General features: G+C 33.6%; 1 protein-coding gene across 2 annotated transcripts in view; it reads left to right on the top strand.

Moving 5' to 3' along the window:
- ZNF280D (zinc finger protein 280D) overlaps positions 1 to 19,837 on the top strand; it is a 133,829-nt gene extending 113,992 nt beyond the window's left edge. For both annotated transcript variants that reach the window (XM_080808783.1, XM_080808784.1), the window contains 2 exons: positions 13,278 to 13,333; positions 17,892 to 19,837. In XM_080808783.1, coding sequence (XP_080664909.1) covers positions 13,278 to 13,333; positions 17,892 to 18,513 — 678 coding nt within the window. In that variant the 3' untranslated portion in view covers positions 18,514 to 19,837. The remainder of the gene's footprint in view (positions 1 to 13,277; positions 13,334 to 17,891) is intronic.
- Positions 19,838 to 20,762: the final 925 nt, after the last annotated feature.

Genomic DNA, 20,762 nt, shown 5'->3' with positions numbered 1-20,762 from the left:
TCTGTTTTTTGTACCAGTACCATACTGTTTTGATAACTACAGCTTGTAATATAACTTGAAGTTCAGAATTGTGATGCCTCCAGCTTTGCTTCTTTTTTAAAAGATAGCTTTGGCTGTTCGGGGTCTTTCGTGGTTCCATACAAATTTTAGGATTGTTTGTTCTAGGTCTCTGAAAAATGCTCTCAGTATTTTGGTAGGGATTGCATTAATGTGTAGGTTGCTTTGGGTAGTATAGACATTTTAAAGACATTTGTTCTAATCCATAAGTGGCATGTCTTTCCATTTCTTTGTGTCATCTTCAGTTTCTTTCATTGGTGTTTTATAGTTTTCAGAGTACCGATGTTTTACCTCTTTGGTTAGGTTTATCCCTAGGTATGTTACTATATTTGGTGCAATTGTAAGTGGGATTCATTACTTGTTTTGTCATTGTTTCTGGAGATTTTCTCTGATCATTTTTTGCCTTTGTCATTTTTGGTCTTTCCCTTCCACTCAAAGAGTCGCCATTAGTATGTCTTACGGGGCTGGATTAGTGGTCACGATCTCCTGTAGTTTTTGTTTGTCTTAGACTCTCTTGATTTCTGTTTCTATTTTGAATGATAGCCTTGCTGGATAGAGTATTCTTGGCTGCAGATTTTTTGCATTCAGCACTTTGAGTATATCATGTCACTTTCTTCTGTCTTGCCAAGTTTCTGTTGAGAAATCTTCAGCTAGCCTTGTGGGTCTTCCTTTTGTAAGTTAAGGACTTTTGTCTTGCTGCTTTTAAGATTTATTTTTCTTTATCACCATATTTGCAGATTTGATTACAGTATGTCTTGGTGTTGGCCTGCTTTTCTTTATTTTGATGGGAATTCTCTGTGCTACCTGGATGTGGATGTGTTTACTTTTCCAGATTTGGGAAGTTTTCAGTTATTATTTCCTCAAATAAATTTTGTGCCCTCTTTTCTCTCTCTCCTTCTTTTGGGACTCCTATAATACTAATACTATTATGTTTGATGGAGTCCTTGAGTTCCCTGAGTCTATGCTCATGTCCCATAATTCTTCTTTCTATTTTTTGTTCATCTTCATCATTTTCCATTATTTTGTCTTGTCACTAATTCATTCCACTGCTTCTCCTAACCTGCTGTTCCTTGCATCAACCCTGTTGCCAATCTCATTTATTATATTCTTCATCTCTGATTGATTCTTTTTTAACTCTTATCAGTGTGATAAGGGTCACCCTGATGTCTTCTATTCTTTTCTCAAGCCCAGTGAGTATCCTAATGATTGTTGCTTTAAATTCTACATCAAGCATGTTACTTATATTGTTTCTCTTAAATCTTTGGCCGTGGCCTTATCTTGTTCTTTGACTTGGGATAAATTCCTCACTCTTAACATTTATCTAATTCTCCTGTTATATAATTTTCTGTTGTTTGTAATGTTTGATGTTTTGTATTTTTTATACAAATGTTTATGTACACCTGTTTGATTGTTAAATGTTTATTATGTCTAACTGTGTGTATTAATTAAAAATATACTGAAAATGTATACCAAATTTTTTTTTTAAAGTACGGCATCTACAAAGTCAAGTGATATAATGTTCAGAAGATGAAAAACACATGCAAAAATTTATCACAGTTGTAGGGCACTGTAACAAATTAGGTTGGAAAAACACAATTTTCCAGATACTGAAAGTTTTGAAGTCTTTAGCATTGACACTCTTAGAATTACTATGAAATTCAAAGTTAAAAACTTCTCTCTGAATTGTGAGGAAAAGATAAAATGATAAAATATTTCTCCCAAAAAATAATTATGCCATATTTGTACCTTGCTCAACTCATAATCATAATTTAATATAAAAAATACCTCATCTGTCAATTCAAATATGATTATCTTTTTTACTATTTTAGAAAAGGTATGTATTTTGGGAGTGTTGAAATAAAAGCCCTGTCCCTTTGCTTATAACAAATGAAAGAAAGTAATTTTAAAAATGTGTTCAGTGAATATAAAACTTGAGCAAGAGATGTAAATATTCACATGAATTTTTAAATTAGACAAAATAAATTAGAAATGCATGTATCAGTGAATGAGAATATTGGTAATTATAGGGAAAGTGCTTATTGAATCCACATTAAGATTATAAATGGGCTAACTTCATATTTGAAATATATATATGAAAAATTAAATGAAGTGTCTGCAGATTTTGAATTGTTAAGCCAGAAAAAAGTTATTTTCTATAAATGATATTGATTTACAAAAAGCAGCCAATGACTCTGTTCTTAGAGTTAAGAACAAGTTAAGTTCTATAGAAATTTCATGTAGGATAGGTTATCACACTATCAACAAAGTAATATTTAATTAAGAAATGTATTTTGGTCCTCTAAAACTGATTAGCAAAGTGTTAACCAAAATATTAAAATAATAGCAGCCACAGTAGCATCCTGTAAAAGATATTTTAGTAAGCTGAAGTTAGTTTTAAATTATTTAAAATCATCACTTGGTCAAGAGAAATTGATAAACATGACAATTTGCTTATTTGAAAACAAGATGGGAAAAGAACTAGGTTTGAAGATATGATATGCTTGCTTCCTATAAAGCCAGTAAAATGAAACAATAAACTCTGGTTTTTGTAGAAATGTTTAAATTTAAATTACTTCTGTGAGTTCAGTACACCTACTTTTCACTTTTTCAACTGATACTTTGAGGAAAAAAAGCATTCTGGGATTCTGGGAAAATGACAGAGTAGAAAGCACCAGGAATCTATCTTCCCACGGAGGCAACAGTTGTACTGGCAGAATCTGTCTGACATAACTGCAGGCATACGTCACAGGTATTGCAGCTTTGGCTCCAGACCACTGTGACAAAGAAAATATTGCAATAAAGCAAGTCAAATGAATTTTTTATTTCCCAGTGCATATAAAAGTTATGTTTATGCTGTACTATAGTCTATTAAGTGTGTAATACATTGCATCTAAAATAACAATATACATTACCTTTATTAAAATTACTCTGTTGCCAAAAAATGCTAACCATCATCAGAACTTTATCAAGTAATAATATTTTTGCTGGTAAAGGGTCTCGCCTCCATGTTGATGGCTACTGGCTGATCAATAAACTTTTTTCAGAATTGAAATCCATCCTATTAAACTCTGCCACTGCTTTATCAATGAAGTTGATGTAATATTCTGAATCTTTTGTTGTCATTTCAACAGTCTTTATAGCATCTTCACCAGGAGCAGAGTAGATTTCATCTAAAGAAATCACTTTTTTTTCATCCGTAAGAAGCAACTCCTCAGCCATTAGTTTTGTCATGAGATAGCAGCAATTCAGTCACATCATCAGGCTCTACTTCAAATTCTAGTTCTCTTGCTATTTCCACCACACCTGCAGTTATTCTTCCACGAAGTCTTGAACCCCTCAGTCATTCATAGGGGTTGGAATCAACTTCTTCCAAACTCATATTCGTGTTGATATTTTGAACTCTTCCCATGAATCATGGATGTTAATGGCATCTAGAATGGTGAATCCTTTCCAGAAGGTTTTCAGTTGACTTTGCACAGATCCATCAGAAGAGCAGCCATAATCTTATGAAATGTATTTTTAAAATAATAAGACTTGAAAGTCAGTATTACTCCTTGGTCCAGTGCTATAGGATGGAAGCTGTGTTAACAGGCATGAAAACATCATTGATCTTACTGTACTCCATCAGAACTCTTGGGTTACCAGGTACATTACCAATGAGCAGTAATACTTCGAAAGGAATCTTTTTTTTTTTTTTCCCCCTGAGCAGTAGGTCTCAACAGTGGGCTCAAAACATTTGGTAAACTATGTAGTAAACAGCTAGGCTGTCATCCAGGCTTGGATGGCACCACAGTTTCCATAAATCTTCAACTTGTAAAATAAAATGCAGTATCTGTGATGTGCTTAAGGAAAATGGAATATTCCTGTATTTTGGAATTCTAGAGTCTGTTGAATGCCTGCAACTTCCTGGGAAGACTTGGGCAGTATGTTGTAATTAATATCTGTCAGTGTAAGCATTCAGCACAGTAGCAGCTACCCATTCTCTACCCTCAGCCACATAGCAGGCAGCTGTGCACATGTTCCTGGAGCAGCTTGCACACAGCTTCAGGGACCACAGTGCTCAAAAAGAATACTGGCCTCCAAATATTGGGTATCTGTGCTATTGTCACTAATAGATGCTTCTCACCACAGCATTCCACGGGAGTGGGCACATTGAGGTTACACCTCTCCTCATTGCTGCAAGCCCCTTCCTTTATAACTGAAGTGACTTTCAGGAGATTTAAAAGATACAGTGCCCTTTTATTCCACTTAATTTTGTGCTTTTCCCCTTTTAGGAGCCTTACATTAAAGATTAGGACATTCAAAAATAATCACATATATAGGTTAAATTAGAAAGTGGTTGTACTTGCGCAGAGAAAAGCTCAGACTAGACGTGAGAAGACCTGAGGTTTACATCTCATGTTGATCCCAGGAACAGAGATAGCCTACAACAATCAAAAGAAACAAAAACAGCAGACACTGGGAAGGGGGATAATCTGATTTCTAAAGTTACTACATTATTAGTTTCAAATGTCCAGTGTTCAACAAAAATCACAAGGCATTCAAAGAAACAGGAAAGTGTGACCCATTCAAAGGAAAAAACAATAGAAACTGGTCCTGAAAAAGACCTAATGGCAGATATAACTAGACAAAGACTTATAAACAATATTATAAAGATGCCCAGTGAACAGAAGGTAATGTGAGGGAAGTCAAGAAAACAGTATGTTAACAAAATGAAAATATTAAAGGGAGAGAAAACCTGAAAAGAAACAAAAAAGACATCCTGAAAAGTACATTAACTGAAAATGAAAAATTCATTAGGGGGACTCAAAGGCAGATCTGAGCAGATAGAAGAAAGAATCAGCAAACTTTGAAGACAGGACAATGGAAAGTATTGAGTATGAGGAACAGAGAAGAAATAGATTGAGGAAAAGTGAACAGAGCCTGAGGCAGTTGGGGCCTACCATTAAGCAGACTACCATACATATTAAGGGAATTCCAGAGAATATTTGACAGAGACAAAGACATAAAGAAATAATGACTGGAAACGTCCCAAATTTGATGAAACACATGAATGTAAACATCAAGAAGCACAGTGAATTCCAAGTAAGATGAGCAAAGACACCCACTCTGAGACACATTGTAATCAAACTCTCAAAGAACAAAGAATCTTAAAAGCAGCAAGAGAGAAGCAAATCATCACATCAGGGGGGATCCTCAATGAGGTTATCAACAGATTTCTCATCAGAAACTTTGGAGACCAAAAGGCTGTGGACCAGTATATTCAAAGTACTAAAAGGGAAAAAAGCTCAATAATTTTGTATGTGTTAAAACTATCCTGGGGCACCTGGGTGGCTCAGCGGGTTAAAGCCTCTGCCTTCGGCTCAGGTCATGGTCCCAGGGTCCTGGGATCGAGCCCCGCATCGGGCTCTCTGCTAGTGGGGAGCCTGCTTCCTCCTCTCTCTCTCTGCCTGCCTCTCTTCCTACTTGTGATCTCTCTCTCTCTCTCTGTCAAATAAATAAATAAAATTTAAAAAAAAAAAAAAACAAAAAAAAAACTATCCTTCAAGGGACGCCTGAGTGGCTCCATTGGTTAAATATCTGCCTTTGGCTCAGGTCATGATCCTGGGGTCCTGGGATCAAATCCTCCAGTCCCACATGGGGCTCCCTGCTTAGCAGGGAGTCTGCTTCTCTCTCTGCCTGCCACTTCCCCTGCTTGTGCTTACTCTCTCTCTTTCTGACAAATAAAATCTTTAAAAAATAAACTATCCTTCAAAAGTGAGATATTCTGACATAAAACCTAAGAGAGTTTGTGAACACTAGATCTGCCCTGCAAGAAAAGCTCAAAGGAATTCTGTATGATGAAATGAAAGGACAGTACATGGTAACTCAAAGATATGAGGAGAAATAAATATCTCAATAAAGGTAAGTACATGGGAAATTATAAAAGCTAGTACTATTTTAACAATGCTTTTAAACTATTTTTGTTTTCTACATGAATTAAGAGATAAATGCATTAAAAGAAAAGATATTAGTGTAAAAGCTAACATTACCTTAACTTTGATTTCTAACTCCAAATCTTGTTTTCTACATAATTTAGGAAACTAATGCACTTAAAATAATTATTAGTGTATATCTGGGTACACAGTTTATAAAGATGTAATTTTGTGAGAACAGCCAAAAGGGGTGGAGATGGAGCTGTAAAGGAGCAGAGTTTTTATATGTTATTGAATTTAAGCTGGTATAAAATCAGATTAGAGGGTGACAACCTTAGAATATTAAATGTTATTCCCATGGTAGCCACACAAAAAAATAACTTTACACAAAGGAAATGAAAAAAGAATTTAAACATTTCATCACAATCAACTAACCAAACACAGTCAGTAGTAGAGGAAATGAGTGCCCAAAAAGTTATATAAGGCATATTAAAAATAACACAATGACAGATATATATCCCTCCTTATCAGTAAATTTAAATGTAAATGAGTTAAACTCTCCAATTGTAAGACAGATGTTGGCAAAATGGATAAAAACAGAGGATCCAACTGCATAAAATCTATAGGTGACTCACTTGAGATAAAGACACAAATTAGGGATGCTACCCTAACCAACCAACCCAGTTGGTTACGCTTCTGCCTTTGGCTCAGGTAATGATCCCAAGGTGCTGGGATCGAGTCCTGCATTGGGCTCCTTGCTCAGCAGGGAGCCTGCTTCTCCCTCTGCCTGCTGCTTGCCATGCTTGTGTGCATGCTCTCTCTCTCTCTCTCTCTGACAAATAAGTAAATAAAATCTTTAAAAAATAAAAAATAAAGACACAAGTTCAAATGAAGTGATAAAAAAGATATTCCATGCAAATAATAATCAAAAGAGAACTTGGGTGTCTTTACTAGTATCAGACAAAATAGATTAAATGAAAAAAGGTTACAAGAAAAAAAGGACATTATATATTAAAAGGTTCGATACAGCAAGAAGATTCAACAATTATAAATGACAAATCGCCAAAATACATGAAGTTAAAACTGACAGAATTGAAGAACTGATGTTCTACAATAACAGTTGGAGTCTTCAAAACCCCACGTAAAATAATGTATAGAACAATCAGACGTAAGTAAGGAACTAGAGAACTTAATAAGCCAACTAGATTTAGTAGACATTTAGAGCTAGATTTAACTCTGCCCAGAAAAAAGTTAGTCAAGAAAAAGAAACAAAAGGCAATCAAATTGGAAAAAAGTAAAATTATCCTGTTTTATGTAAAAATCCAGAAGAGTCCACAAAAAAGACCCCTGTTAGAACTAATAAATGAATTCACCAAAGTAGTAGGATACAAAGTCAGCACACAAAAATCAGTTGCATTTCTAAACACAAGGAACAGTCTGAAAAGGAAATTACAAAAATAATTCCATTCATAGTAGCATCAAAAAAAAATGAGATAAGAATTGATGAAAGACTTGTAAAATAAGACTAAAACCTTACTGAAAGAAATTAAAGAAAACATAAATGGAAACACAGCTTATATTCACAGATTAGAAGACAATATTATTAAAATGTCCATATCACCAATAGTAATCTACAGATTTATTGCAATCTGTACAAAAATCCCAAAGGCATTTTTAAAAATTTTTATAGAAATAGAAAATTGCATCCTAAAATTTATATAGAATCTCAAAGAACCTCAAAGAGCTAAAAAAAACTTTTGAAAAGAGCAAAACTGGAAGACTCACACTGATTTCAGAACTTACTGCAAAGCTACAGAAATCAAAACATTATGGTATTGGCATAAAGACAGACACATAGACCAGTGAGATAGAATAAAGAGCCTGGAAATAAGGCCACAGATACAGGCTGAAATTATTTTTGAAAAGGAGGCTAAGACCAATAGAGTCTTTTCAATAAACAGTGCTGGGAAAACTGGATATCCGCATGCAAAAGAATGAAGTTGGAACCTTACTAACACTATATATAAACATTAACTCAAACTGGATCAAGAACATTTATATAAGACTGAAAACAGTAACATTCTTAGGAGAAAACAGAAGTTTCATGACATTGGATTTGTTGATGATTTCTTGGTTACCACACCAAAGGCACAAGTAAGGAAATAAAAGACTAATTAGATTCATGAAAATTTTTAAATTTTGTACATCAGACACACTATCCACAGAATAAAAAGGTAACCCACAAAAGGAAGAAAATGTTTGTTAATCATATGTCTGATAAGGAGTTAATATCCAGAATATTTAGAGAACTAAAACTCAAATGACAAAAAACAATCCAATTAATAAAGTGGGTAAAGGACTTGAACAGACTCTTCTCTGTAGAAGATACATAAATAGCCACTAAAATGAAAAGATATGCAATAACATTATTTACTATGCAAATAAAATGCAAATAAAAACTACTATAAAATATCACCTCACTGTAAAGTGTGTAAACCTGGTTATTCACAGACCTATACCCTTGGGGCTAATAATACATTATATGTTTATTTAAAAAAATTATTAAAAAAAAAGAAATATCACCTCATACATGTTAGGATGCTACTATTTAAAAAAAAAAGTGTTGATGAGGATGTAGAAAAATCAGAACCCTTGTGTGCTGTTGATGGGAATGTAAAATGATACAGCCACTGTGGAAAACAGTATAGCAGTTCCTCAAAAGAAAAAATTTATATGATCCAGCAACTCCACTTCTGAGTACACCGAAAAGAATTGGAAGCAGAGACTAAAGGAGATATTTGTACACCCATTTTCATAGCAGCATTATTCACAATAGCTGAGACATGGAAGTAAACCAAGTAACCATCTATAGATGAAAGAATAGGCAAAATGTGGTATACACAAACAATGGAATATTATTCAGCTTTGAAAAGAAAGGAAATTCTGCAGTATGCCACAACATGGATAAACCTTGAACACATTATGCTAAGTGAGTTAAGTCAGTCACAAAAAAACATACCATATGATTCCCCTTATATGAGGTACTTAGAATAGTCAAAAGCAGAATGGAGATAGTGGTGGTTGTCAGGGGCTGAGGGGAAGAGGAGAATGTGGGGTTAATTGTTTAAAGTTTTACAAGATGAAAAAATTGGGATGGATGATGTTGATGGTCACACAATAATGTGAATGTATTTAATACTGAACTGTATGCTTAAAAGTAGTTTTGATGGTAAATTTTATGTGTATTTTGCCACAATAAAAAAGAAACAAAAATGTGTATATGAGGGTATGTGTTAGTCCTTTTACTTCAGGTTCCAGTATGGCTTGACATAGCACTGATTTCAGCATAGTTACATAAAAGTTTTTGAGATCTTATGATTTCTTTTCCTTTGCTATATCTTATTTTATTTTTATGGAGCTAAACTGACTCATTTGTTTAGTTTTCTATAACACTTAATGCTGTTTTTTAAAAAATGTTGCGATTTGTCTAATGTTTGGAAATATTTTTTCCAAATGTTCACACACATCAAAAAAAATTGTTAGGAAGTCTGAATCTCTCCTCTTAGATCTCTTTCAGTTTAAATTAGTTGTTCTCTAAGCCTGGTGCATAGTTTGTTGTATCAGGATTTTCCTCTGCTACTATCTTGTGTTGGATATCCTATTTTCTAAACTAGGAGTTCCCTTTTGCTTGGTTTATTTCCTATTTTAATGAAACATGTTCTCTAACAACTCCCTCAGAAGGGGTGCATCTTTTCTGACTCATTGTATATTTTAAACTACATTTACTTAAAGAGAGTTTGGCTGAAGTACATAGAAATAATTTTCCCATTCAGTTTTTTGAAAGTATTTAATAAGTCTGATATCATTCTTGCTCCAGTTTCTTTGCATTTTGGTTATTTTTTTCTTCTGGCAACTTTAGTGATTATCTCTGTCTCTGGTGTTTTGAAATTTCATGATGATATGTTCACCAATCATCCTTTTTCCATTCATTATGATAGGCATTTAATAAGCCTTTGTAATTTGGGTATATATATGTTTGGGGCAAGTTTTCTCGTATTATTTCTTTGGCAAATTTTTACTTTTCTTTGTTCATTTTCTCTCTCTTTCTCTTCTCCTATTGATGTGACACTGTATTTCCTGCATTAACTACTCTAGTTGTATGGTATCTTTTTTCTTGCCTTCCTACTTTTTGTCTTTTTCATTCAATCTTTAAAAAAAAATTCTAAACTTAATTTCTTATTTTGATTGTCATATGTTTAATTTTGAAGAGCTCTTTAATATTTTTATTCTTCCCTTTTTCTCTTCATAATTTTTGTAATTATTTAATGGATATAATAACATCTTATGCTTCTTTGGGGACATTAAATGTTTATTATATATTTTTTCTTTTTGTCCCCAGCAATGTCTCCGATGTCTCCTAGCTCCTTTCTTTATTCCTATCATTTTGATATTTCTGATGTTAAAGGATGTCTTCAGGGGTGCCTGGGTGGCTCAGTCGGTTAAGCATCCGACTTAGTTTTAGCTCGGGTCATGATCTTGTGGTCATTAGATCAAGCCCCGCAACAGGCTCTGCACTCAGAATCTGCTCCAGATTCTCTCTCCCTCTCCCTTCAGCTCACATTCTCTCTCTCTCTCTCACTCTCAAATAAATAAAACCTTTTAAAAAGGTTGTCTAAATAAATAAAAGATGTTTTGAATGGTGTGGTGATTCTTGGCTGCCCATATACTAGAGAGTAAAGCACTACCGAGTTCTTTGAATACTTGTTGTTGAATGGGGACAGGGCTTCCTTATATAGTCATAGAGGTTGTGCAGTGCAGAACTCCAAAGGGTACTATTTATATATACTCTCAAAAAGTATTAGATTTACCATATTAGAAATTAAAAATGTGAGATCTAAAAAAAATTGTAACTTAAAAATCAAACTAATAAACCTACTGTATAGTTACATAAATAACATGTTTTTCTGAGAAATAACTATTTTCCCAAACACAAGAAACTTAGAACACTGATATCATTTTGTACTTTTGTGTATCTTTGTAATGTCTAGTTAAGTAGAAGAAAACTGGATTCACATGTTTCTGCGTTCAGTCTGTTGTGATATGTTGTTAATTGTGGTTGAAATATATGAAGCATATCCAGCCTTCCATGGTACTTCAACAATCTTTTCAAATAATTGTGATTTTTTTTTCCTTTGGATACTACATCAAAAATAGACAAGTTGAAGATTTCTTAAAGGTTTTTTGCAATGTAGAATCTCATTCCATATCACTGAACTTTTTAAGCTTTGATACATTCAAATCTGTTGGTCTATCTGGATCTTTTATTCATGCATGATTTTATAACATCAGTTAGTCATTTGGAAAATACTGGTTCACTGAGTTACATAGATCTTGCAAGTGTTGACATCTTTTATGTATCATACCAAGTCATTGATATTAGCATAAATCTAATCAATGGTGAATACAAATTTTCCTAAAATTTACTATGTGTTTGAATTTTATTACTGACAAAAAGCACTGTCGGTTGTTTTCTTTGATGTGATAGGCTCGCTTTGTCAATTTTCAAGAAAATATCTCCTAAATAAGTAAGTCCAAATATTCATAGTTTGACATTCATCCTTTAAAATAAAAACGATGTTCTGTGAAATAATTGTGCCAAAGTTCAGCTTGCAACTCAATCATAGACAATTGCAGGGCTTTATGCATACTTCCTTTTTTATCACACAGAAAATTCAAAAGACATGAACTTAAAGATTGATATTTAATAAAGTGAATTTTACTGCTGGTGTTTGCCAGTGAAGAATACAGTGATTACTAGTATAGTTTGGTTTGATGCCACTGCCTTGATTCATGTTAAGATGCCAGCATGCCAGCATATTTACCCACTACTGGTTTTGTACCAAGAGTTTTAATTTCACCACCTCCTTAAACTGTCTTGGAGGCCCGAGGTATCTGTGAGATACACTTGGAAAACTGCTGCCATGGATTATAATGTGATGGTTAGTTAATCCTCCTGAATTAGTGCTCTATACTATCTGCACAGTCTGTGTGGGAATTGTTTAGACTTCACCATAAGAAAATCAGGTGCTGAGCTGACTCTTTGGTGAGGAAGATACTTTCAAAGTCATTATGGGAAACCTTGTCTTCCTTGAGACTGATAATTTTCTCCAAAGAAGTGTGTTGGAGGTATTGGTGTTGGTGGTGAAGAGTGATTCCTCTAGGTGCTGGCATTCTGGGAGCCAGGCAGAGGAAGAATTGTGGGGACCTTTATTCAATTTATGGACTTTGACTAAATTTTTCTGTTTTCTCCCAGTGCCTCGTGGCTTCCCTTTGCCGTTCCTGGTGTTCACAAGTCTAAATTGTCTCTAGTTCAGAAAGTTAATTTTTAGCTTCTGTGATAGAGGAAGGAATAGGTATCTGTTGTGTGAATGAGGGAAAGAGCATTGGATTTCTCAGCAGTCCTTGTGTTTCATTTTTTTATGTACTGGTTCAGATTGCTTCAGTTCTCTGGGCAAATTTTCTTCTCCTTGTACTCCCCTACTCAGATACTTAGTTGTAACTTCCTCCATGTTGCAAAGTCAACTTCTCAGCCACTTTCCATCTAAAAATTTGTTGACATCTCATTGACAGTATGCTTTAGTGTTTTCATGCTCTTTGTAAATGAAAATGTTTTATGTCTTTGCCTCATTTTACCAGGGTTTTAGAAGAGTAAAAAAAAATGTATGTGATTAATACCCCATTATCAATTTCACAGTCCTCAGTCAATCACTGTACTAGTTAAGAGCTAGACCTAGATTTGGATCTTCACCATTTATTTTGGTTATTGCCTGGGGTTTTCTGCTTAACCTACAGAGTTGTATTTCCTGCTATAGAAATGGAATTGAGAATGTCTAATATGAGGATTAAATGAGATAGTAAAGCTCTTAACATCCTACCTCATGCATCATATGTGCTTAATGATTGGTAATTGTTATGAACTGTTAAGCTGGCCTCTGGCTCACTGAAGTTTTACTTGAAAAGCAGGTGTTATAACTGGATAACTGTTTCATGACCTTGATTCAGAGACTTCTAGTATACTGAAATTCTTACAGATTTTTTTAAATCTGTAAGTTTTAAAAATTCTGTTTTTAATTTTGAGAATTATTATATAGTACATACTTTAGATTAATAAATGTTTTTTTCTATTTCTTTGCTATATTAGGTGCACACTTAAGTTCCCTTAATCCAGAAAGTTTAGTATACTTAGAGTAGTTTAATTTAAGTTTAACCATAAAAATAAAAGAAACATATTCTTAATCATTTCAGGAAATTGCAAGACCTAATATGGCTGAAGGAGAAACAGAAACATCAAATTCTGAAAGGTAAATACAAGGAAAAACTGAATGTCTTGAAATTAAACTACATAAAAAGCTGATATTTGAGCTGTATTATTTTAGTTGACATTTTATTTTTATTTTGGTTTAATTTAAAAATTTTTGAAATTTTAATACAACATAAACATACTGTAGATCCTTAATTTTGAAATCTTTTAAACATCCTTTAAACATCTTATAGTTGTTAAATTTTTAACTAGTTAATCTTTTTACTAGGAAATAAAATGTTAACAGATTTTAATTGCCCCTATTAAATGAAAACAATTACAGGATCCTACAAGTTACAAAATGAGGACAATTTTTGCAAAGAGATAATCTTAAAATCTTTATTTGCTAAAGTATTTTCAGAAGCTTCATAAAGCTACTTCTGTGGTGGAACCTTAACAGAAAAGTTTCAAACTTCAGGGATTGGCTTTAAAAAATTTAATGCTCTGATCAACACTAAAGACCACAAGACATTTTTTCTTCTTTCAATATTTTATTTAAATTCAGATTAGTTAACAAGTAACATAGTTAAAGTTTCAGGGGTAGAATTTAGAAATTCATTACTAGCATTTATCATCCAGTGCTATTCATAACAAGTGCTCTCATTAATGCCACCACCTATTTCTACCTCCCTCCATCAACCCTCAGTTTTTTCCCTGTAGTTAAGAGTCTCTTATGGTTTGCCTTCCTCTCTGTTTTTATCTTATTTTAGAAGCTTTCTTAGCCTTGTCCATTTTTGCCGTTCTGACTGGGTTAAGGTGGTATCTCAGTTTGGTTTTGATTTGAATTTCCTTGATGGCTAATGATGATGAACATTTTTTCATGTGTCTGTTAGCCATTTGTTTGTCTTCTTTGGAGAGGTGTCTTCTCATGTCTTCTGCCCATTTTTTGACTTGATTATTTGTTTTTTGGGTGTTGAGTTTGAGAAGTTTAATAGATCTTGGATATCAGCCCTTTGTCTGCAGTGTCGTTTGCAAATATCTTCTCCCATTCTGTAGGTTGCCTCTTTGTTTTCTTGACTGTTTCCTTTGCTGTGCAGAAGCTTTTGATCTTGATGAAGTCCCAAAAGTTCATTTTCACTTTTGTTTCTCTTGCCTTTGGAGACGTGTCTTGAATGAAGTTGCTGTGGCTGATGTCAAAGAGGTTACTGCCTAAGTTCTCCTCTAGGATTTTGATGGATTCTGTCTCAACTGAGGTCATTCATCCATTTTATCTTTGTGTGCATGTAAGAGAATGGTCAAGTTTCATTCTTCTGTATATAACTGTCCAATTTTCCCAACACCACTTATTGAAGAGACTTTTCCCCCATTGGATATTTTTTCCTGCTTTGTCAAAGATTAGTTGACCATAGAGTTGAGGGTTCCTCACTGGGCTTTCTATTCTGTTCCGTTGATCTGTGTGCCTGTTTTTGTACCATGCTGTCTTGTTGATCACAGCTTTGTGATACAGCTTGTAATCCGGCAGCATGATGCCCCCAGTTTTGTTTTTCTTTTTCAGTATTTCCTTGGTGATTCAGGGTCTTTTCTGGTTCCATACAAATTTTAGAATTGTTTGTTCCAGCATTTTGAAAAATGCCATTGGTATTTTGATTGGAATGACGTTGAAAGTATAGATTGCTCTGGACAGGATAGACATTTTAACAATGTCTATTCATCCGATCCATGAGCATGGAATGTTTTTCCATCTTTTTGTGTCTTCTTCAGTTTCTCTCCTGAGTGTTTTTGTAGTTCCTAGAGTGTAGATCCTTTACCTCTTTGGTTAGGTTTATTCCAAGGTATCTTATGGATAAAGAAGATGTGGTCCATATACACAATGGAATATTATTCAGCCATCAGAAAGGATAAATACCCAACTTTTGCATCAACATGGATGGGACTGGAGGAGATTATGCTAAGTGAAATAAATCAAACAGAGAAAATCAATTATATGGTTTCACTTATTTGTGGAACATAAGGAATAGCATGGAGGACAGTAGGAAAAGGAAGGGAAAAATGAAGGGGGAAAAAACAGAGTGGGAGATGAACCATGAGAGACTTTGGACTCTGGGAAAGAAACTGAGGGTTTTAGAAGGGACGGAGGGGGATGTGTGAGCCTGGTGATGGGTATTAAGGAGGGCACGGATTGCATGGAGCACTGGGTGTTATACGCAAACAATGAATCATGGAGCACTACATCAAAAATTAATGATGTACCATATGGTGACTAACATAATAAAAAAATGAATATTTTTTAAAAAGCTTTCTTAGTAAAAGAGAATCTAACATTCTAATTAGAACTTAATTCCAATAAAGATAATCTTATTTTCTCTTTTAAATTAAGTAATCTCCGCATGTCTGCCTTTATGTGGCGTATCTTATATATAGCTATACATCGTCAGGGGTAGGGTGCTTGTTAACTGAATGAGATTGATTAATCTATTGCCCCTGAAAAGAAAATTATGGAATAAGGCCTTATGAAGTTATCTCTTAGACTTTACTAGAAAAATGATCTAGTCCTTTCTTCACCTAGAATTTGGGGACAGGACAGTGGTTAACAAAAATTCAATGAAGGCGTTAGGAAAAGCAGACTAATCACTTCTTTATAATTTAATATTTTCTGTAAATTGTAGTTAGTCCAGTAAGATCTGAATAAAACTAATAATTATATAAATTTAAATGAGGAAAATATTGTAATTGTTTGTAGATGGTATAATTGACCTATAAGATCCAAGAAAATCAGCTAAGAATGAAGTTAATGAGAGTATTAATTAGGTAGCTTGGTATAAAAATCTGAATGTTGCAGTATGCCAGTAAAATGTGATTACAAAATATAATGGACAAAGGAGTTAATTCACAATAACAAAAATGAGAAATGTACAGGATCTAAATGAAGGAAAATGAAAACTTACTGTGACAGAAAATAATTATTAACTAATGCATGATGGGCCATTTTCCGAAATTAATTTATAGGTTTAGTAATGAGTATTTAGTTAAAAAATCCTAATGGGATTTGGTTTGGAAACCAGTGGTGTTTAAAGGAAGTTTCATATTTTTCTATTTACTACCATAATTTATTAAATCATTGCTCTCTTGTTAGATAATTTGGTTGTTTCTGTATTCACTTTTTTTTTTTTTAAGATTTTGTTCATTGAGAGAGCAAACAAGAGAACTGGCACAAGCCAGGGAGAGTGGCAGGCAGAGGGAGAGACAGATTCCTGGCTGAGCAGGGATCCCGACCTGGGGCTTGATCCCAGGACCTGGGGATCATGACCTGAGCCCAAGGCAGACACTTAATCAACTGAGCCACTCAGGCACCCCTCTGTATTTGCTATTTAAACATTGTTTTTATGAGCATTCTTGTACAAACGTCTTTTACATTTTTACACTGTTAAACTTAGGGGAAAAAAGTAGTGGATAGTAGGTGATTTGCTGTATTAAAAAATAAAATATATTGTTAATCTGTAATTGGTAAGACTAGGTGGTATTCGCCCAAGAACAGTCCAAAGACAGATCAGAACAAAATAAATAGCAGACTTATTTAATTTATATAAATGTAAGTTAGTAAGTAATAAATGACCGTTTGATAATGTTGCTTTGATATTTTGTCTGTTCATTCAGAAAAAGTCCAAATTCCAGGTAGATTAATAGAAGAAATAAGATATCTGTAATCATTAAATTTATTTTGGGTAAAATAAGTATTGTAACATCTAGATAAGGAGCTGGAGATTCTCTTTAAAGTCTTCTGTTTCTAATGTTTTATGATGCACTGTATACTTTCTGTTAGCATGCTAGACAGTAGGGAACACACAGACACAGTCATATACACAAAAATATTTATGTATATACATATTTATGTATGCATATTGTATATTTAGATATATTTTTTCAGGCATGTGTTTATATTTTTTTAAGTAAAACTTAAAAATTAGAGAAATTTTTATGGATACATATTTGATCTTGCATGGGAAAGACATTTTAAGATGATATATAAATCATTTAAAAAATGGTTTTTTCTCATGGGTCACCTGGGTGGCTCAGTGGGTTGAAGCCTCTGCTTCAGCTCACATCATGATCCCGGGTTCCTGGGATTGAGCCCCGCATCAGGCTTTCTGCACAACGGGGAACCTGCTTCTTCTTCTCTCTCTGCCTGCCTCTCTGCCTGCTTGTGATCTCTGTCTGTTAAATAAATAAATAAAATCTTTAAAAAAATTTTTTTTCTCAAATATATTCATTTCTTATTTAAAGTACTCATACAAATTAATAAAAATGCTTAAATTTCAACTAAAGACAAGCAATGGTGTGAATAGTAATGATTACCAGGACTAAAACCAGTTTCGATAGATTCCCAGGTCTCCTTTTAACATGTGGCTCTGGAGTTTCTCACTCTCTTGCCTAAGAAAATGGCCATTCCTAAATCCTAAATTCTAACATGGCAAGGACTTGGGACCTGCATTATTCTTTTCCTTTTTGGCAAATGTACCTAGACTTTTTTTTTTTTTTTTTTAGAGCATGTCTTTATTTTGATAGTGTTCAAATACATTGTGTTCTGAAAAAATACATAACAAATGGCTTTATTTTTTCAGTAAACAAGATAAAGCTTCAGAGGAAGAAAAAAATGGATGTGATACAAATTCATTTGAAGGCTCATTAACAACAAAAAGTGAAGAAAGCATAACAGTTTCAAATAAGGAAAATGATACCTGTCTCGGAGACCAAAAGACTGGGTTAAAGAATATCTTCAGTCATGATTCAAATATTGATGCAGATAAAGTAGAAAAGGAAAAACAAATGGAGCACATTTGTCAGAAAACAGAGTTGAAGATGTGTCAAAGTTCAGGAAACATAAATTCATGTGATCAGATTGAAGATTCCAACTCCAGTGAAGCTAGGTTTTCTTTGAAGAATATAAAGGATTTGCGGTTAACATCTGGTGATGTTAGCATTGACCAGTTTTTGAGAAAAAGAGATGAACCTGAATCTATTAGTTCTGATGTTAGTGAGCAAGGCAGTATTCATTTAGAACCTTTGACTCCATCAGAGGTACTTGAGTATGAAGCCACAGAGATTCTTCAGAAAGGTAGTGGTGATCCTTCAGCCAAGACTGATGAAGTAGAGTCTGATCAAACTGACAGTGTTCCTGGAGAAAATAGCCTTAGCACGACAGAGACAACAGTAGACCTGGCAGATAAAAAAGAAAGAAGTTGAAATTTTTTAGTCATTCTAAGTTTAGTGTACCAACGGTAAGAACATTTGGAACAGTGCTATCAGGTGAGCTCAGTGGTGCTGTTTTAGAGTTCAGAAAGAGAAAAATGTGAAGGAAGTCATTTGTATACACTTTACCTGTATGTTCAACCCAAATTCTTAAATCAATTCACTGATAATAGCATGATTTCTATGGATTTCCAGGAAGCCTTTAACACATAACAGGATTTTAGTGAAAGTTAGGTTTGCAATGGAAAATTCTCATTTACAGTTTGTGAGAAGAACTTTGTGAATTGATTATTAGAATACTAATTATAATAATAAAACTTTTGAAACTTACATCAGTCCTAAGCTAAAAGTTCTTATTACCTATGTATCCTTTTCAGTTAACTTAAAGGAAGAGATTTGGAAACCACATACCTTTTGGGAATAATTGATTAAAAATAATGGCTGATAGGCATTGTTAATGAAGGCTTCATTTTAAGTATGATGCTGGCAAATGGAGCATGCTTAGAGTGCTAAATTAATTGATCTAATGAGAATTTGGATGAACATAAAATCAATTTTGGATTTAATATAACATTCCAGACTGTCAGAAGCATGTAAACAGAATATTTGAATCTGTGTACCTCCATACAAGTGTTAGCCTGCCAGGCTGTAAGCTTACCTTAATTAAACTTTCAGTGAAAGTGAAATTATTAAGATATAAATTTATATTTGTGCTTTTTGTCAATGTGTAAGCTGTGCAGAAATCCTTGATGTGCTAGTTGTATAAAATAGAAACCCGTTGTTCAAACTCCTGTAGCTGTTATGCTTTTAATATTGTTTTAATGATCTTTAGAAATAGACCCATAAAATGGTCTGGAAGCCAAACCAAAGTATGGTATAATGTAGATATTGTAAAGCAGTAAACTGAAAACATGTCCTGGCTCATGCCATGTTTAAGTGACTTTTTCTTTAATTGTAAAATAGAAACTTCAAGTGGGACCTAAAGCAGTGATGTAAAAACTTGGTTTGGGATATTTAGCCTAATTTATCCGTATCCTATTTTATCCATAAAATGGCTGCTAAATTGATTTTTCAGTTTTTTTATCATTTAGAAAATAATAGATATAGAAATAAATAATATGAATAACAGTAGTTTGCTTTAAAGTACTAAAAAAATTTTATTTAAAATGCTACATTTTACTTCTTAAAATGTGCTTTGAATTCTTAAATTTTGTTTCACTGAATGTTAAATGTTTTAAACGGCTATTAAAATTCTGCTGTATATAGTAGTTTTTGAGTAAATATTTGCAATAAAAATCTGTCCCTGAAAAATTTTATTTTTCAGAAAACTGCTTGAGTCGGATTACCTTTGGCGCCTTTAGAAATTGTATACTTGTTCAAGGAAATTTCATGTTAAATTTAGCGGTAGGATTTCATTCTGTATTCTTTAATTGATGCATGATTTATTTTAAATTAGGACTTAAGTACAGGGGATAATACTGTTAATGTTTGCAGAGAATAGATTTACTTTAAAAATTCTTTTACTTCAAGAGAAATATAATTTACTATTATAGTTTTCTATCTGTTCAGCAAATTAAAGAGGCTAAATGAGCAAAATATATTATTGACTTAGTTTCTTGAAAAGTTGTTCTTGAAGGGCCAAATATTTTCATCTTTCCTGCTACCGAGAAAAGATAGGGAGAGAGGGATGTTAGCTGTTACATTTCATCTTGTTGAAACATAAATCTATAGCAGACAAGATTTTTGGAGTAATTTAAATCTTAAGAAGAGCAAAGAATAGAAGGAAGTCTATGTAAAGACCGTTTTCTGGATCCTGTTTAATTAGTTACCAAACCTATCACCTAATGCTACAAAACTCTAGATCACTGTGCCAAGATAAGTCTCTAAGTGATACTGTTATCCCTTTTGAGTTTTGGGTAGTTCCCTCTGCTGTGGCTCTATGTACTTTTAGAGTAGTGGTATTCAAAGTAGCTAATCAATGAGCTGTTTATACCTATCCAATATGAGAAAAGGAACCTGTACAAGACTGTAAGTCCTTCATTGAGAAAGTCTGGCAATGAAAACAAAAGTATAGTTGAAATAACCATTGTACTTGGTTAACATAATTGGTTTATGTTCTCACACCATCTCATCTCATTTCCATTCAGGAACAAACAGTTCTGGTGTGCAAATCAAACCTTTGAGTAACAATGCTACTTCTTCTGTGTAGGGCCAGATAGTAAATAATTGTGGGCCACATGGTC

This window comes from Martes martes, assembly GCF_963455335.1.
Source record: "Martes martes genome assembly, chromosome: 7".
Classification (NCBI taxonomy): domain Eukaryota; kingdom Metazoa; phylum Chordata; class Mammalia; order Carnivora; family Mustelidae; genus Martes; species Martes martes.
Note: the sequence above shows the minus strand (reverse complement) of the source record. Positions and strands in the feature narration are given on the sequence as shown.